Consider the following 16,213-nt stretch of genomic DNA (forward strand, 5'->3'; position numbering starts at 1 on the left):
AATGAATAGGTGAGGCACAGGGCATTTTAAGAGCAGCAAAACTATTCTGTGTGATACTAAAATGGCAGATACCTGACATTATGCTTCCTGCAAAATCCACAGAACTGGACGACGCAAGCATCTAAAACAACGGACTTCATTTGATAGTAAGGTATCAGTATTGGTTCACTAACTGTAACAAACGTACCACACTAATGCAATATGTTAATAAATGGGAGAAACTGCCTGCAGAGGGGAGATGGGATAGAAAGGACTCTCTGAACTTTCTGTGCGACTTTTCTGTCACCTAAAACTGCTCTGAAAAATAAAGTGTACTAAAAACAAAAACCCTCAGATCTTTTATCAATTCAGGGAAAATAAAAGAACTTTCTTTTATTTTACTTTTCTCCATCTATTCCATTTTCTCTTCAGGAATTCATATTATTTGAATGCTAGGATTCCGTTCAATTATCTGCTAAATTTTTGCCCCAGGATTTTCATTTTTTTGGTAACTTTCTGTGTATGGTCTGGGTTATTTCTTCTATTTGATTTTGCTAGCCACTGAGTTAAGTCTCAACCATGACTGGTTTTCCCTTTAGTTCATCTATCTCATTTTTTTTTTTTTTTAATTAAAAAATCTTAGTGTGTATATACAGCTCCTGATGTGTTACCATGCTATATGGAGCCTGTAAACCAACGAACACCTCTTACTTTACATGTAAATGGTTCAGGCCCAAATACAACGATACCTGCCTATTTTTGTGATAAGGAATAATTTTTGGAGATTATTTGTAATTACCGAAGTGGCTACTAAGGAAAAAAAAACCTCCAAAATTTGGAAATAGGTAAAATGATGACCATAAGTCATTTCAATGTCATGCTGCAATGTTGTCTAACATGCTCGTTTAAGGGTTACCAAACAGTCCAGGAGTATCCATCCACCTTCGTGTTGATTTACTATTTACTAAAGATTAGTGCATTTTTGTAAGAGTAGATGATTATTTATTAGGAAATGGATAGACATGCAAATTATTCTTTTTTGAGAACAACGCAAATAAATTTTGTTCTGTGGAGATGGAAGTGGTTTCTCTCAGGTAAATAAGGTTACAACACAAAGGTTGCAGTTCTATCGCCTGTAGAGAATTTGCCAGCTTCGTACATAAGTCAGCAACCCTATTTCACTATTATTTCTTTCGGTGTCTATAAATACCTCTGCTCTATACTTTTTGGACCAGTTTTACCGACTTGCTGGTTCTCTCATTAATGAGTTAAATAAATCTTTGATATGTGCTCATTAAAAAAAATGATATGTGTGAAATATGTGTGTGCATGACTTTTTATATCCTTAAGGGCTCATAATTTTTCTTCAAGTCATGTGTCTATTTCTGGTCTATTTCTTGTGTTTTGCCTCTGCTGAATCTCTTTCATTAGATGTGTTGTTATTTTTCTTGGTCTTGTTGTTGGGCCACAGGTCCAGGTGTTGGGGAGCTTTCAGTGGTGGTAATCCTGCATCTGGAGGAAGACACATAGATGGCTATGTGCAGACGTAGCCCCGTGGGCTAGTAGATGGCAGTCAGAGTGCCAGTGCTCTGATGAGGCTATCTCCAAGTTGCCTGGCAATGAGCTAGCTAGCTGGGATTGAGGGCTCCCCCTAGTAGGAGAGGCTGTGTCCAAACTCATCTTCCCATTAGACCAGTGATTCCCACTTCCCTAATAAGAGGGATTGTGCATAAATTCTATTTCCCACTAAGTTCTAAGGTGCTAACAGTTGGAATTTCTAGACAACTCCCTGAACACTGGGCACCGAACTCAAACAGCTTGGTAACCCGGCAGCCTTATTTCTCTGCCACTGGCAAGGCTGCTCTCACATAAAAAGGGAGGACCAAGGAGCTGAAGGGCAGTTTTCTAAACTTCAGTGCCATGGTGTATCCAGTTGCTTCTGGCTTAAGCAAACCTCTCTGCAAGACGCCAGATGGAGAGCAGCACCCCGTGAATTCTAGCCTGCACCAGATGCCGCTGCTGGCATTCGCCCAAGCTCTTTGCATGACAAAGCGTCTTGCTAACATCTAGCCATCCATAATCCCATCATCCATTTTTCTTGCAGACGGTTTAATAAACACTAAAATTCAGTGTGAATATATGTGCAGAAATGGGATCATGCTATACTTGCTCTATTACAAACCAGTTTTATTAATCAATCCTATAAATGTCTATAAATGACTATCTCTTTCTACATCAATCATAAGAACTCTAAAGACATATATGTGGCAAAATGTGTGGCCTTTTACCTTGGTTCTTCAGAAAAACAGCTTGACAGATCTTTCCCCTAAACCCTGAGGAGTTACCTTTGCCCTAGTTTTCTACCTCAGAGGGTTTGTTACTTTTGTCCAGGTTGATTTATACTTCCTGGGTAAGTTGTAAACAACTTGGTTTTGTTACTTTTTGTCTGGTCCTGGGCTGCAGCCTACCAATCACAGGTATGCACCTTGTAGGGACTGGTCAATAGACTATGCAAATGAGGTGACTATAGCCTACCATAGTGACTGTGACCTACCAAGAGGGGATTGATCAGTTTGTGGCCCTAATAGGAGGGCCATGCCTTGAAATTGACAACCACAAAAAAACCAAAACCATTGCCGTCAATTCTGACTCATAGCGACCCTACAGGACAGAGTAGAACTGCCCCACAGAGTTTCCAAGGATTTGAACTGCCAACCTTTTGGTTAGCAGCTGTAGCACTTAACTACTACGCCACCAGGATTTCCAAAATTGACAAGGAGGTGTTGATACAAGCACAAAGGTTAGGGACAGAAAAAAGCAGGAAGAGAAGCAGAAAGAAGAAGCAAAAGGAAGAAAGAAGAGAAAGAAGCAGAGGAAGAGGAGGCAAGGAACCTCCTAAAATTGCTGTAACGTGGGTCAAGGGCCATGTAACACTGAAGACAGCAAAAGGCCCGAATGGCGCCCAGCTGCAGAGCTGCCAGCAACAGGTTTGGAATGGACCAGTCCTCGGGGTGGTGGTAGGGTAGGGGGTTCTGAGAGGAGGACTGTATGGCCAAGAGGAGCTGAGAGAGCTGGCCTGCACTGAAGAAGGGGGACTGTGTCTACATGCTTCCTGATCCTGCTCCTAGTTGTAGCCTGTTGATTCTGATCCCGAGCTGTACCTGTGAATTCTTTAATAAACCCCTTAACTGTAAGTATGGTCTGTGGGTTCTGTTTGGCCATTGCGACAGATTATCGAACCCAGCAGAGAAGTAGAAAGTGCCGTGGGGAGGATGGCTGGTGTCAGATCAATAAAAAAATTGGAGAGTGGAGGTATGTTTGACCTCTACCTTATGGGAATCAGGTTTGGGCTGATCCTGGTCATTATCCCCCCTATGGGATAGACAGGCTCAGGTGATGGTACTACTACCAGTCCCATTTTAAAATCGTTGTTAGTTGCCATCAAGTCGATTCAATTCATGGTGACCCCATGTGTGCAGAGTAGAACTGCTCCATAGGGCTTTCAAGGCTGTGTATGGCCTTTCTGAAGCAGATGGCCAGGCCTGTTTTCCTAGGTGCCTCTGAGTGGGTTTAAACTGCCAGCCTTTTGGCTAGTAGTTGAGTGCTTACCCATTTGTACCACTCAGGGACTGACTGTCTCTCTATGTATATATCCAAATTGCCTTCCAGAAAGTTAGTACCAATTTAATCCCCTAAAGCAGGATAAGATAGCACCTGTCTCTGCATTTTTTTTTTGGGGGGGGTTAATTTTAACCATTGTGTTAGTGAAAGATAGTATCTCATTGTGGTTTTTTTTTTTCCCCCATGAATGTCTTTTTTTTTTTTTATTGTGGTAAAATACAATTTAAGATTTACCTTTTTAGCCATTTAAAGTATACAATTCAATGGCATTAATTTTAGTACGTTCAAAATGTGCAACCTCTACCCCTATCTAGTTCCATATTTTTCCTCACCCCAAAAGGAAAACCCATACCCATTTAAGTAGCTATTTTCATTCTCTTCTGCCCCTAGCCCCTCGCAACCACTAATCTGATTTCTGTCTTGATGGATTTGCCTATTATAGATTTCTCATATAAGTGGAATCACACAGTAGGTGACTTTTGTGTCTGGCTTCTTTCACTTAGCATAACGTTTTCAGGGTTCATCCATGTGGTAGTATGTATCTGAACTTTGTTCCTTTTCGTGGCTGAATAATATTCCGTTGTGTGGGTACACCACATTTTGTTTGCCATTCATCTGTGGTTTAAGTTAGCATTTCTTTGATTTCTGATGAGGTTGAATAATTTTTCATAATACTATTGCCATTTTGTATTTCTGCTGTGACTTGCCTATCCGTGTCCTCTGCTTACTGGGGTATTTTTTTTTTTTCTCTCTCTTACTAATTTCTAAGAAACCTGCAGGTAATAAGTATATGAACCATTTGTCTGATATATAGTACAAGCACTTCCCCCCATATATTGCTTGCCTTTTGATTGAGCTTTGTGTAAGGTTGAAGAGAAGAAGTTCACACTGAGCTCACATTCCTTGACAAATGCCCACATGCAGCTGTTTTATCTGAGGTTCCTGGTTGGGTGCGGCAGCATAGACTCTGCTGCTCTGACAGCATTTCAGCTTGCAGTGAACATGGCAGTCTCTTGTGAACATGGAAAAGCCTAATGAGGACATGTAGAAGCCATAGAAGGTGACCTATCTAGGGTGGGTCTACATAACACCCAGAGGCAGGACCAAGATTTTCCTCAGAAAGCCTTTTCGTATTTGCAATAACAAGTAGGTAATTGTCATCAATTGAATTGTGTCTCCCCAAAATATGTGCCAACTAGGTTAGGCCATGATTCCCAGTACTGTGTGACTGTCTACCATGTTGTCATTTGATGAGATTTTTCCTACGTGTTATAAATTCTATCACTCTGATGGATTATCGGCAGTTACATTGATGAGATCTACGAGATTAGATACTGTCTTAAACCAATCTCTTTTGAGATATAAAATAGGGAAGCGAGTAGGGAGACAGGGGTCCTCATACCACCAAGAAAGCAGCGCTGGGAGCAGAGAGCGTACTTTGACCTGGGGTCTCTGTGCAGAGAAGCTCCCAGACCAAGGGAAGACTGATGACTAGGACCTTCCTCCAGGGCTGACAGACAGAGAAAGCCCTCGCCTGGAGCTGGAGCCCTGAAATTGGACTTCTAGCCCATTGGACTGTGAGAGAATAAACTTCTGTTTGTTAAAGCCATCCACTTGTGGTATTTCTGTTACAGCAGCACTAGATGACCAAAACAGTAAGCAAGGGTGCAACGTCCTGCGATGGGAACACAAATGCAAGAAAACTAACCTGGGAAAAATTCAAGCAGGTGCTGTCATGGTAGCTACCACTGTAGACACTTGAGCAATAAAGAAAACACCCCACGATAAAGTACAAATAGAAAGTTTTATATAGAGAACACTAAAGAAGGACTAATCGGTTAAACTTATTCTACCACCTCTGCCCACAATGGGTCAATGTAACCTCTCTTGCTTTAAAGGAAAAAGTAATAATGAAGAACACTTTTATAGTGATTAATGTATCTCAGGCAATGTTCTAAGTGCTTTACTTACGTTGATTAGTTTGCCTCTTAAAATGACTCCCAGCCCCCACTCTTTTTGCCAAGGAAACTGAGATCCAGAGAGAGGTTAATTAGCTTTTCCAAACAGATTAAATCCTTGCACAGCTATGCCTATTACAGCGGGTTGATTCCAGGAAATCTGGCTTCAAAGTCCATGCTTTCAAACACCATCCCTTATTGCCTTGTTACAGAGCTCTTAGCACGTGCAAAAACACTTGGTCTTTGTGTAGGGATGTAAGTAGGCTCTTAGATTGTATCCTACTGTCATTTATTTTTGCTGTTACTTACCTCCAAGTCCGAAGAGCTAAATTCATAAGGAATATTCCAGCCCAATATTCCATAATTTTTTCTTTCATGGATCACAGCATGGAAAAAACACAGATTGAATACAATTTTTTTCCACCATGGTCCACAGTCAGGATTCTCAAATATCTCCGCTGTTACCTCTCCACTCCCACTATGTCCGAACGTCTGAAGTAAATTACTTTTCAGTCCCTGGGGATATTCCACTGCAACCTTGAAAACAGACGTGAGAAAAGCAGCACATGAACACAGAAGCCAGCGCTGGGTCGAGTGCACTCCCCTTTGTCTAGCACTGGTTAAGAACGAGCTAAGAGTGTAACTGTTCTCAAGATTCGGTGGCAAATAAAAAAAAACAATTTTTTGGAGTTATTCTTTTCCCATTTGACAACCTTTATAAAAGGAAGGACTATGCTGGATTTTCTTTTGTCCCAATTCATATTTTAAAATGAGAGGTATAACATGGTGATTAAAAGCATTCCTGTTCTATCACCTGTGTCTGTCAGTGTGTTGTCCTGTGGTGGCTGGCACGTTGCTATGATACTGGAAGCTATGCCACTGGTATTTCAAATACCAGCAGGGTCAGCCGTGCTGGACAGGTTTCAGGGGAGCATCAAGACTGAGAGACACTAGGAAGAAAGACCTGGCAATTTACTTCAGAAAACTAGCTAATGAAAACCTTGTGGATTACAACAGAACACTGTCTGACTCACTTGCTTTGGACACATCATCAGGAGGGATCAATCGTTGGAGGAGGACATCGTGTTTGGTGGAGTAGAGGGAAACCCTAAGTGAGATGGATTGGCACAGCAGCCACAGCACTGGAAGACGCTGGTGGTTGTGAGGATGATGCCTGATCGGGCAGTTTCCTTTTGTTGCACACAAGGTTGCCATGAGTTGGAATCAACTTGATGGCAGCTATCTGTCAATCTATCGCTCTACCTATTGGGTTCTGGAAGCACAGCAGTCTGGAAACCTTGACAATAAACAGTTACTGAAGACAGAGAATATCTCCTAGGCTTGTATATCAATGACACCTAAGTAGCCTTAACAGAATCAGGGCTGCATGGCCTCAGCAAGGACGCAGATACAAGGGATGCCAGACGGTAGAGCCAACAAAAGTATCTAGTTACCAATGATGTTAGAAAGGAAAACAATTCACTTGGCGTGTTACTAAGTTGTTTTGCTTGCACTGAAAACCTTTTGGTTGACTTCTTAACTAGGGTAATTGGTGCGAGGAGGAACTGGGGAGAAAGGGTGTGGGGGTGAGGTGGGAGGCAACCAACTGGAGCAGTTTTTTTTTGAGACTGGCTGGCAAGTCTGACACTGCGAAGGGTCTGAAGTTTTACTCTACTTGCACAGTATGTATGTAGGTGTGTGTGTGTGTATACATACATATATATGTGCATGTGTGTGACTGTGTGTATATAATATATGCATATGTGTGTGTGTGCATGTGTGTATAGACATGAACACCAGACTTCTGGATCAGGCATCAGACTGACACTTCACTCGCAGAGCAGCTTGTGTTGGCTCTCCACGCTCCACTTCCTCACAGGATGATGCAGTGACAGCCCGGAATAACCTGTGGGTGTATGGTGGGCTTGTACCACAGGACAGGAACTTTGAAATTAGGAAAATTGGAGCTCATATAGAATGGCATACCTACCCTCTTCCCCTCGAGAGACACAGAGAGAGACTTCAGCTCTGGAATGTAAACAAATCTCTGGGAAGAGAAGTGGAACGTTTCTATGTTTTTATAACCCCTGCAGTGTGTGCAAATGACTTCGGGTTTTATTACCCTTAGTATGTAAGCAAGTGGCTCCAGGAGATTGAAGACAAGCTTTTCTAGGTCTATCAGCCTTAATGTGAGCAAATTGCTCTGAAAAGTGCATGAAAGAGGAGCTATTCTCTGTCTTTCAAGGCATGTTTACCATTCCAGCATCCTTTAATCCAGGTTGTTAGTAGTCTTTGCTCAGAAATCCCAGATTGTGCAGAAATGAGAAAATATTCATGGAGCATTGTATCCTGACTATTATGACTTATTCTTCCCAGAATTCTTGCTCATGTTTCTAAATATGGACATCTGCCCATCCTATAAGGAACTATATCTGAAGGGGAAGAGAGAGAGAGAGAGAAATGTGAGGGAGAGAGAGGGTAAGAATTAATATGTGCAAAATTAGTATTGCCTCAGCAAAAGAGGAAACCCCGGTGGTGTAGTGGTTAAGAGCTACCTCTGCTCACCAAAAAAGGTTGGCAGTTCAAATTCACCATGTGCTCCTTGGAAACTTTACGGGGCAGTTCTACTCTGTCTTATAGGGTTGCTTGAGTTGGAGTTGACTGGATGGCAGAGTTTTTGGGTTTTTTTAAGCAAAAGAAGGAAACCCTGGTGGTGTACTGATTAAGTGCTACAGCTGCTCATCAAAGGGTCGGCAGTCAAATCCACCAGACGCTCCTTGGAAACTCTATGGGGCGGTTCCACTCTGTCCTATAGGGTCACTATGAGTTGGAATTGACTTGATGTTTTGGTTTTTTGGTAGCAAGAGAAAGTTCCTTACATCTGATGTGAAAATTAATTTTATTAAATTCACAAAGCAGGTTCATGCCATATCAGTGGTTCCCCCTTCCCTTCCCTTTTTCCTTAATGCAGGAAGATTATGTCTGAGTCATATTTGTAAGGAAGACAGAGATTTATTCACTCTGGCAGTTGATCTTGTTAAAAATATGAATAGATTTTTTGGGGGCTTACTTTTTATTATAAAAATTTTCTAACATACTCGAGAGAGAGAGTCATATAACTGACTCCACGTATCCATCATTCACCTTCAACAACGGTCAACAATGGCCTCGTTGCTGAAATTAAGGGGAAAGCTCTCAGGCTTTCTTCATTGAGTATGATGGTAGCTGTGAATTTCTAATAAATCCCTTTTATCATATCGAGGAATTCCCCTTCTATTCCTACTTTGTTGAGTATTTTAATCATCAGAAGGTGATGAATTTTGTCAAATGCCTATCCTGTGCCAACTGAGGTGATCACGTGGTGCTTTTGTTCTGTTAATGTTGCGTATTATACTGGTTATTTTCTAATGTTAATGAAGGTGTGTGTCATTTGCATAAAAATAATGGTACATCTTTTTATTCCTATGAATAATGTTGGGATGATTACCGATCTCATCCTTGATTATTTTCTTAAGATAGGTCTCTAGAAGTGGGTCACTGGATTAAATTGGGTAAATCCCACTTGGTCATGGTATATAATCCTTTTAATATACTTTTGGATTGGGTTTGCTAGTGTCTTGTTGAGGAATTTTTATATCTATATTCATCAGGGATATTGGCCTGTAGTTTTCTTATCTTATGGTGTCTTTGCCTGGCTTTGGTATCAGGGTGATGTTAGCCTCATAGAATGTATTAGCAGCTGTTCCCTCCTCTTCTATTTTTTTGGAAAATTTAAGTAGGATTGGAGTCACTTCGGTAAATGTTTTGTAGAAATCCCCAGTGAAGCCATCTGGTTCAGGACTTTTCTTTGTTAGGAGGTTTTTGAACGCTAATTCAATTTCTTCACTTGTTATGAGTTGGTTGAGACCTTCTATTTTTTCTTGAGTCAATATAAGGAGTTTATGTGTTTCTAGGAATTTGTCCATTTTATCCTAGTAATCTAATTTGTTAGTGTACAAATTTTCACAGTATTTTCTTACGATTCTTTTTATTTCTGTAGGGTCGGTTTTAATGTTCCCACTTTCATTTCTAATTTTAGACATTTTCAGTTCCTCTCTCTTTTTGTCAGTCTAGCTAAAGGTTTGTCAGTTCTATTGATCTTTAAAAAAAAAACAGCTTCTGGTCTTGTTGATTCTATTTTCTGTTTGCTGTTTCATTTATCTCTGCTCTGATCTTTGTTATTTCCTTCTTTCTGGTAGTTTTGGGCTCAGTTTGCTCTTCTTCTTGTTTCTCAAGTTGTAAAGTTAGGTTATTGATTTAAGATCTTTCTTCTTTTTTATTATAAGCATTTACGACTATAAATTTCCCTCTGAACATTTCCTCTGCTCCATACAATAAGTTCTGGCATATTAAATAGTCTTTAAAAAATTTTAGTGGCAGCATACTATTTCATTATATAAATATACCATAATTTATTTGTCTTTTTCTGGTTGCTGAACATAAATTATTTCTTATATCTTTATGCAAATGGTGCACACCTTCTACGTTTGTCAATCTTCGTAAGTGTTGCTATGCCAGTTTTTTTTTTACATGTTGCTGTAAAAAAATTAGCATAGCATGATTACAAAAATACCTTGAGGGAGGAGGGTGCAGTTGACAAACAAACATAGAAGGTGTGTGTTATTTGTGTAAAAATATGGTACATCTTTTTATTGCTATGAGTAATGTTGGGATGATTACCGATCTCATCCTTGATTATTTTCTTAGGATGGGTCTCTAAGTGGGTCACTGAAACAAATTGCATGAAAAATTTAAGACTCTATATATATTGCAAAATTATCTTCCAGAAAAAATTTTGCCTTGTCAGCATTACGTTGGATTATTTCATAGTAGTCTTAACCCAAAATCAAACTTGTTGCCATTGAATCAATTGTGACTCATAGTACTCTTAAGAGCACTAACTATATCATAGCTGTTTTTAAAGCAATCTTTGCCAATTTGATGGGCTATCAAAAGTATCTCATTCTTTTGATTTGCTTTTCTTTGATACCTAGAGGCTAATTTTTTTCTTTATATGCTTATTGATTTGTGTCCTTTGCCAATTTTTTAAGGCAGCGTTAATGTTTTTCTTAATTATTTGTAGATGCTCTTCTTTATTATGAAAATCATCTTCTCTGTCTGTACAGATAAATCGTCAGATGTGAAAATCTCCTAATGTACGTACGCACTGATTACAACTATGTTAAAAATGCTTACACTGATGGAGACTTAAGGTGGACTTATAGTAATGAACCTCTTAAGATGACATGTTCTTTTAAACTCTATCCCTCTCTGCCACCTATTCTTCTGTCCCCATCACCTCTACCTTCCAGACCCCCCATTCCTGGCCAGAAATAGGAGGATGTTTGAGATCATAATTTACCAGAATTATATCTGTGACAATCCTGAATCTCAGACTAAGAGTTGTGGATTTCCCCAATTTGTGTTCTGTCTTTTCTAGGAGCAGCGTTGTTGGGAAGCAGCTTAGTATTGTCCACTTGGGTAAATGTATAATCAGCAGACTGGGAAGAGCTGGGGAGAGGTATGACAGGAAGCAGTTTCTTTATTTCCCATGAGTGAATCTGATTTCTCCTCAGGGTGGATTGGGACACTGTCAGAAAAGTGCCCATCCTCCCTGATTTCCTCCATCCCCATCTCAGTTCTGTTATGTTAAAGTTGGAAGAGTGGCTGTGTGGACCTGTCTGCGCACAGCACTCTGCTGGTGCCATTCGTCAGTTTTCTTTGCTATTAAGATTTGATCTTTTGGTCATCCAGACCCTTGTTCAGCAGAATTAACCAACTCTTAAAATTTATTCAACCTCAGTCGTGGATATGGGTGGAAATCACAGATAACCCTAAATTCAGGCTTTTTAGTCAATAGTTTCAACCTGATTTCTGCCAGCCCCCCTCCAGAGAATTAATGAACTATGAAATGGTTAAGGGGATCCGAAACAGGAAAAAACTGTAGAAGCAAATCGCAGGAAAAGGACATATATTATGTATTCTGGTTTACAACAATTTCAGAAGCCTAGTGTTTAGTGTCCTTGTATGAAAAAACAAACATCTAAACTGTGAATTACTTGAAAACAGGAATCTTTTCTGCTACTTAAGCATCCTTTCTGGTCCCTAGTACAGGGCTGAGCAAAGAGCAGACATTTTGCATAGCAAAATTAGCAGTTTCTTTTTAATTCAGAATTATGAATCCAAGGTGATTAATATTCAAAAAAAGTTCTTCAGTTAATACTAAAATCTATTATATTTGTCCTTACCTTTAAACTCTTTCGAAGAATAGGAACTGGGAAAGAACTGTCTGATTTTGAGCTTAACCATAATCTAAACTCAGGGTCTATTTTGACATTTGGACTACTAAATCTGCAAAGTAAAAAACAAATAAATAAATAAATATTTTGGCGTGAAAAATTTAAACAATAGCATATTCTTAGAATCATAGTGTTTCAACATTTAGCATGACCTTATAACTCATTATAATAATAAAAAATCTTATCAGATTACCATAACAGCTTTACATTGCAAAAGAATATGACCCATCAATTCCCATTTTTGAAAAGTAGATTTCCTTCCCCTAAGCACAAAAGCAATATATGCTTATTGTGAAAAAAACTGGACAAACTTACAAATTAAGAACAAGATTAAGAGTTCCATTGGCCAAATCTGGGACAACTGAGTGTCAAAAAAAATGATGATAGTAACAGATTACAATCTATTTAATAAAATAGGAATCCATGAGTCCATACTGATATAAGTAAATTAGTGAATAAATAAATGAGAGAGAAGGAAAAGATCTTTCTTACAGAAGAATATCATTTAATAAATGCAGAAGGAATGGTGGAGGTAGAAAACCACCATTTGGAAAATAACACAGTAACAATTTAGTCGGAAATTATCAAACAAGTGGATGAAAGTTTGAGACATATACATGGTCTGAAAGTATCTCTCCACAACTTACTGATTAATTAGAAAGGGAAAAATAGAAATTTTAGAGTGGAGAAACCTGGCAGATATCACTCTAATTAAAAGACAAAGTTAAATCACATGGTAACCGGAAAGAAAACACCTAAAAATTCCAAAAAAAGTAAAGGAGATGAGAACGAGAATGGCTCACTACAAAAAAACAAAAACAAAAAAACCCCATAAAAGCTGGAAGTACTAGAGGAAATAATGAATAAAGAAGGTATTCAGTGTTGATTTTGTTAGTTGCCATTAAGTCAATTCCAACTCATGGTGACCCCACTCATGCAGAGTATTCTAGGATACACACACACACAAATAACAAAATGGCACAAGTAATTTCTTATTGGTAATAACACTGACTGTAAATGGACTAAACGCACCAATAAAGAGGCAGAGAGTGGCAGAATGAATTAAAAAAAAAAAGATCCAACTATGTGCTATCTACAAGAGATATATCTTAGATCCAAGGATACAATAGGTTGACAGTGAAAGCATGGAAAAAATATTCCATGCAAATAGTAACCAAAAGAGAGGTGGGGTGGTAATTTTAATACCTTGACTTTACATCAAGATCTGCTGTAAGAGAAAAATAATACATTATATAATGATAAAAAGGTCAATTAATCAAGAAGATATAACAATTTTAAATATATATGCATCTAACATCAGAGCCCCAAAATATATGTAGCAAACACTGACAGAATTGAAGGGTGAAATAGACAACTCCACAACCACAGCTGGAGACTTCAACACACCACATTCAATAATGGACAGAACATCTAGAAAGAAGATCGATAAGGAAATAGAGGACTTAAATGACTCTATAAACCAATTAGACCTAACAGATATTTACAGAATACTCCACCCAACAAACAGCACAATATACATTGCTCTCCGGGGCACACGGATCATTCTCCAGGAGAGGCCACATGTTAAATCACAAAGCAAGTCTCAGTAAATTTAAAAAGATTGAAATCATACAGAGTATCTTCTTCAACCGTAATGGAATGATGTTAGAAATCAATAGAAAAGAATTTGGAAAACACAAATATGTAGAAATCATACGATGCTCTATAAACAACTAACAAGTCAAGAAAGAAATCAGAAAATACTTATAGTTGAATGAAAATGAAAGCACCACACATCAAAACTTATGGCATGTAGCTAAAGCAGTGTTCAGAGGGAAACTTTTAATGGTAAACACCTACATTGTAAAAGCAGACAAAACTAAATCAACCTAATCCTACAACTTGAGGAACTAGAAAAAGAAGAGTAAACCAAACACAAAGCAATCAGAAGAAAGAAAAGAACAAAGATCAGAGCAGAGATAAATGAAATAGAGAATAGAAAAGCAACAGAGAGAATTAAGACCAGACATTGGTTTTTAGAAAAGACCAGTAAAATTGACAAACCTTTAGCTAGGCTAACAAAGAAAAAAAGAGAGAAGATGCAAAGTCAGAAATGAAAATGAGGACATTAAAATAGATCCTACAGATATAAAAAGAATCGTAAGAGAATCCTATGAACAATTGTATACCAACAAATTTAGATAACTAGGATGAAGTGGACTAATTCCTAGAAACGCATAAATCTCTTACATTGACTCAAGAAGAAACAGAGAATCTCAAACCAACTTGTAACAAATGAAGAGACTGAATCAGCAAAAACCTCCCAACAAAGAAAAATCCTGGTCCAGATGGCTTCACTGGGGAATTTTACCAAACATTTATAGAAGAAGTGACTTCAATCCTACTTAAATTTTCCAAAAAATAGAAGAGGGGGGAACACTTCCTAACTCATTCTATGAGGCTAGCGTCAACCTAGTACCAAAGCCAGGCAAAGACACCACAAGAAAAAAAACTATAGACCACTATCTCTTATGAATATAGATGAAAAAATCCTCAATGAAATACTAGCACAACCAAACTAAAAGCATGTTAAAAGGATTATACACCATGACCAAGCAGAATTTATCCCAGGAATGCAAGGGTGATTTAACATTAGAAAAATCAATCAACGTAATACACTGCAGTAATAGAACAAGAAAAAAAAGAACCACATGATCATCTCAATCAGCACAGAAAAGGCATTTGACGAAATTCAACACCCTTTCATAATAAAATCACTCAACAAGCTAGGAATAGAAAGTAAATTCCTCAATAAGATAAAGGGCATTTATGAAAAAACTCACTGCTAACATCATACTGGAGTCCTGATGGCACAGTGCGTAAGAGCTTGGCTGCTAACCAAAAGGTCAGTAATTTGAATCGACCACGAGTGCTGTTATGATGCTGGAAGCTATGCCATCAGTATTTAAAATACCAGCAGGGTCACCTATGGTGGAAAGCTTCTAGACTAAGACAGACTAGAAAGAAAGGCCTGGCAATGCAAGCTACATTAAAAAATTAGTCAATTAAAATCCCATGGATCACAGATTGGGAGAAACTTTCCAGGAACTCTATATCCAGTAAGGGTCTGATAGCCGTCCCCCCGAACAAAAATGAAACGAAACACAAAAAAACTTCTACAACTTAACAACAAGAAGACAAACAATCTAACTAAAAAATGGGCAAAGGGCTTGAACAGGTATTTCCTGAAAGAGGATATTAAAATGGCCAATAAGCACATGAAAAGATGCTCAACGTCACTATCCATTAAAGAGATACAAACCAAATCTGCAATGAGATACCACCTCACCCCTATTAGAATGGCAATGATTAAAAAAAACCAGAAGACAACAGATGTTGACAAGGTTGTGGAGAAACTGGAACCCTCATCCGTTGCTGGTGGGAATGTAAAAGGGTGGAGTTGCTGTGGAAAACATTTTCACAGTCCCTCATTATGTTGCATATAGAGCTACCACATGACTCAGCAATCCCAACCCTAGGTATATACCCAGAAGTGAAGGCAAGAACATAAACAGAAACGTGTACACAAATATTCATTGCTGCACTTTTCACAATAGCCAAAAGATGGAAACAATAGAAATGTCCATTAATAAATGAATGGATAAACAAAATGTGATACATACATACAACGGAATACTACTCAGCCGTAAAGAGAAATGTAGTCTTGATGCATACAAGTTAAATAGGTCAGTCACAAAAGGACAAATACTGTATGATCTCACTTATATGAAATAAGCAAATATACAGAAACCAAAGACTATTCATGGTTACCAGGTGTGGGAGGCAGAGGGAAAGGAGGGTTTTTGCATAGAGAGTCTTGAGTATATGTCAATGGTGTGGAATGATTTGGAAAAGGATAGTGTCATGGATTGAACTGTGTCCCCCAAAAGTATCTGCCAACTTGGCTAGGTCATGATTCCCAGTATCATATGATTGTCTACCATTTTGTCACCTGATATGATTTCCCTGTGTGTTGTAAATCCTGTCACTATGATGTTAATCAGATGGATTAACGGCAGTTGTAGTGATGAGATCTATAAGATTAGATAGTGTCTTAAGCCAATCTCTTTTGAGATACAGAAGAGAGAAGCGAGCAGAGAAACACTGGGACCTCATACCACCAAGAAAGCAGTGCTGGGAGCAGAGTGTGTCCTTTAGACATGAGGTTCCTGCGTGGAGAAGCTCCTAGACCAAGGGAAGATTGAGAGCAAGGACCTTCCTCCAGAGCTGACATAGAGAGAAAGCCTTCCCCTGGAG

General features: G+C 38.8%; 1 protein-coding gene across 1 annotated transcript in view; it reads right to left on the reverse strand.

Annotated features, from left to right (window-relative positions):
• Nucleotides 1–16,213, reverse strand: part of DNAH14 (dynein axonemal heavy chain 14) — a 362,094-nt gene that overhangs the window by 25,516 nt on the left and 320,365 nt on the right. The window contains exons 75-76 of the mRNA XM_064276952.1: nucleotides 11,846–11,948; nucleotides 5,868–6,095 (exon numbers count right to left, since the gene is read on the reverse strand). Of these exons, the coding sequence (XP_064133022.1) occupies nucleotides 5,868–6,095; nucleotides 11,846–11,948 (331 nt within the window). The remainder of the gene's footprint in view (nucleotides 1–5,867; nucleotides 6,096–11,845; nucleotides 11,949–16,213) is intronic.

This window comes from Loxodonta africana, chromosome 25 (assembly GCF_030014295.1).
Source record: "Loxodonta africana isolate mLoxAfr1 chromosome 25, mLoxAfr1.hap2, whole genome shotgun sequence".
NCBI classification, from domain to species: Eukaryota; Metazoa; Chordata; class Mammalia; order Proboscidea; family Elephantidae; genus Loxodonta; species Loxodonta africana.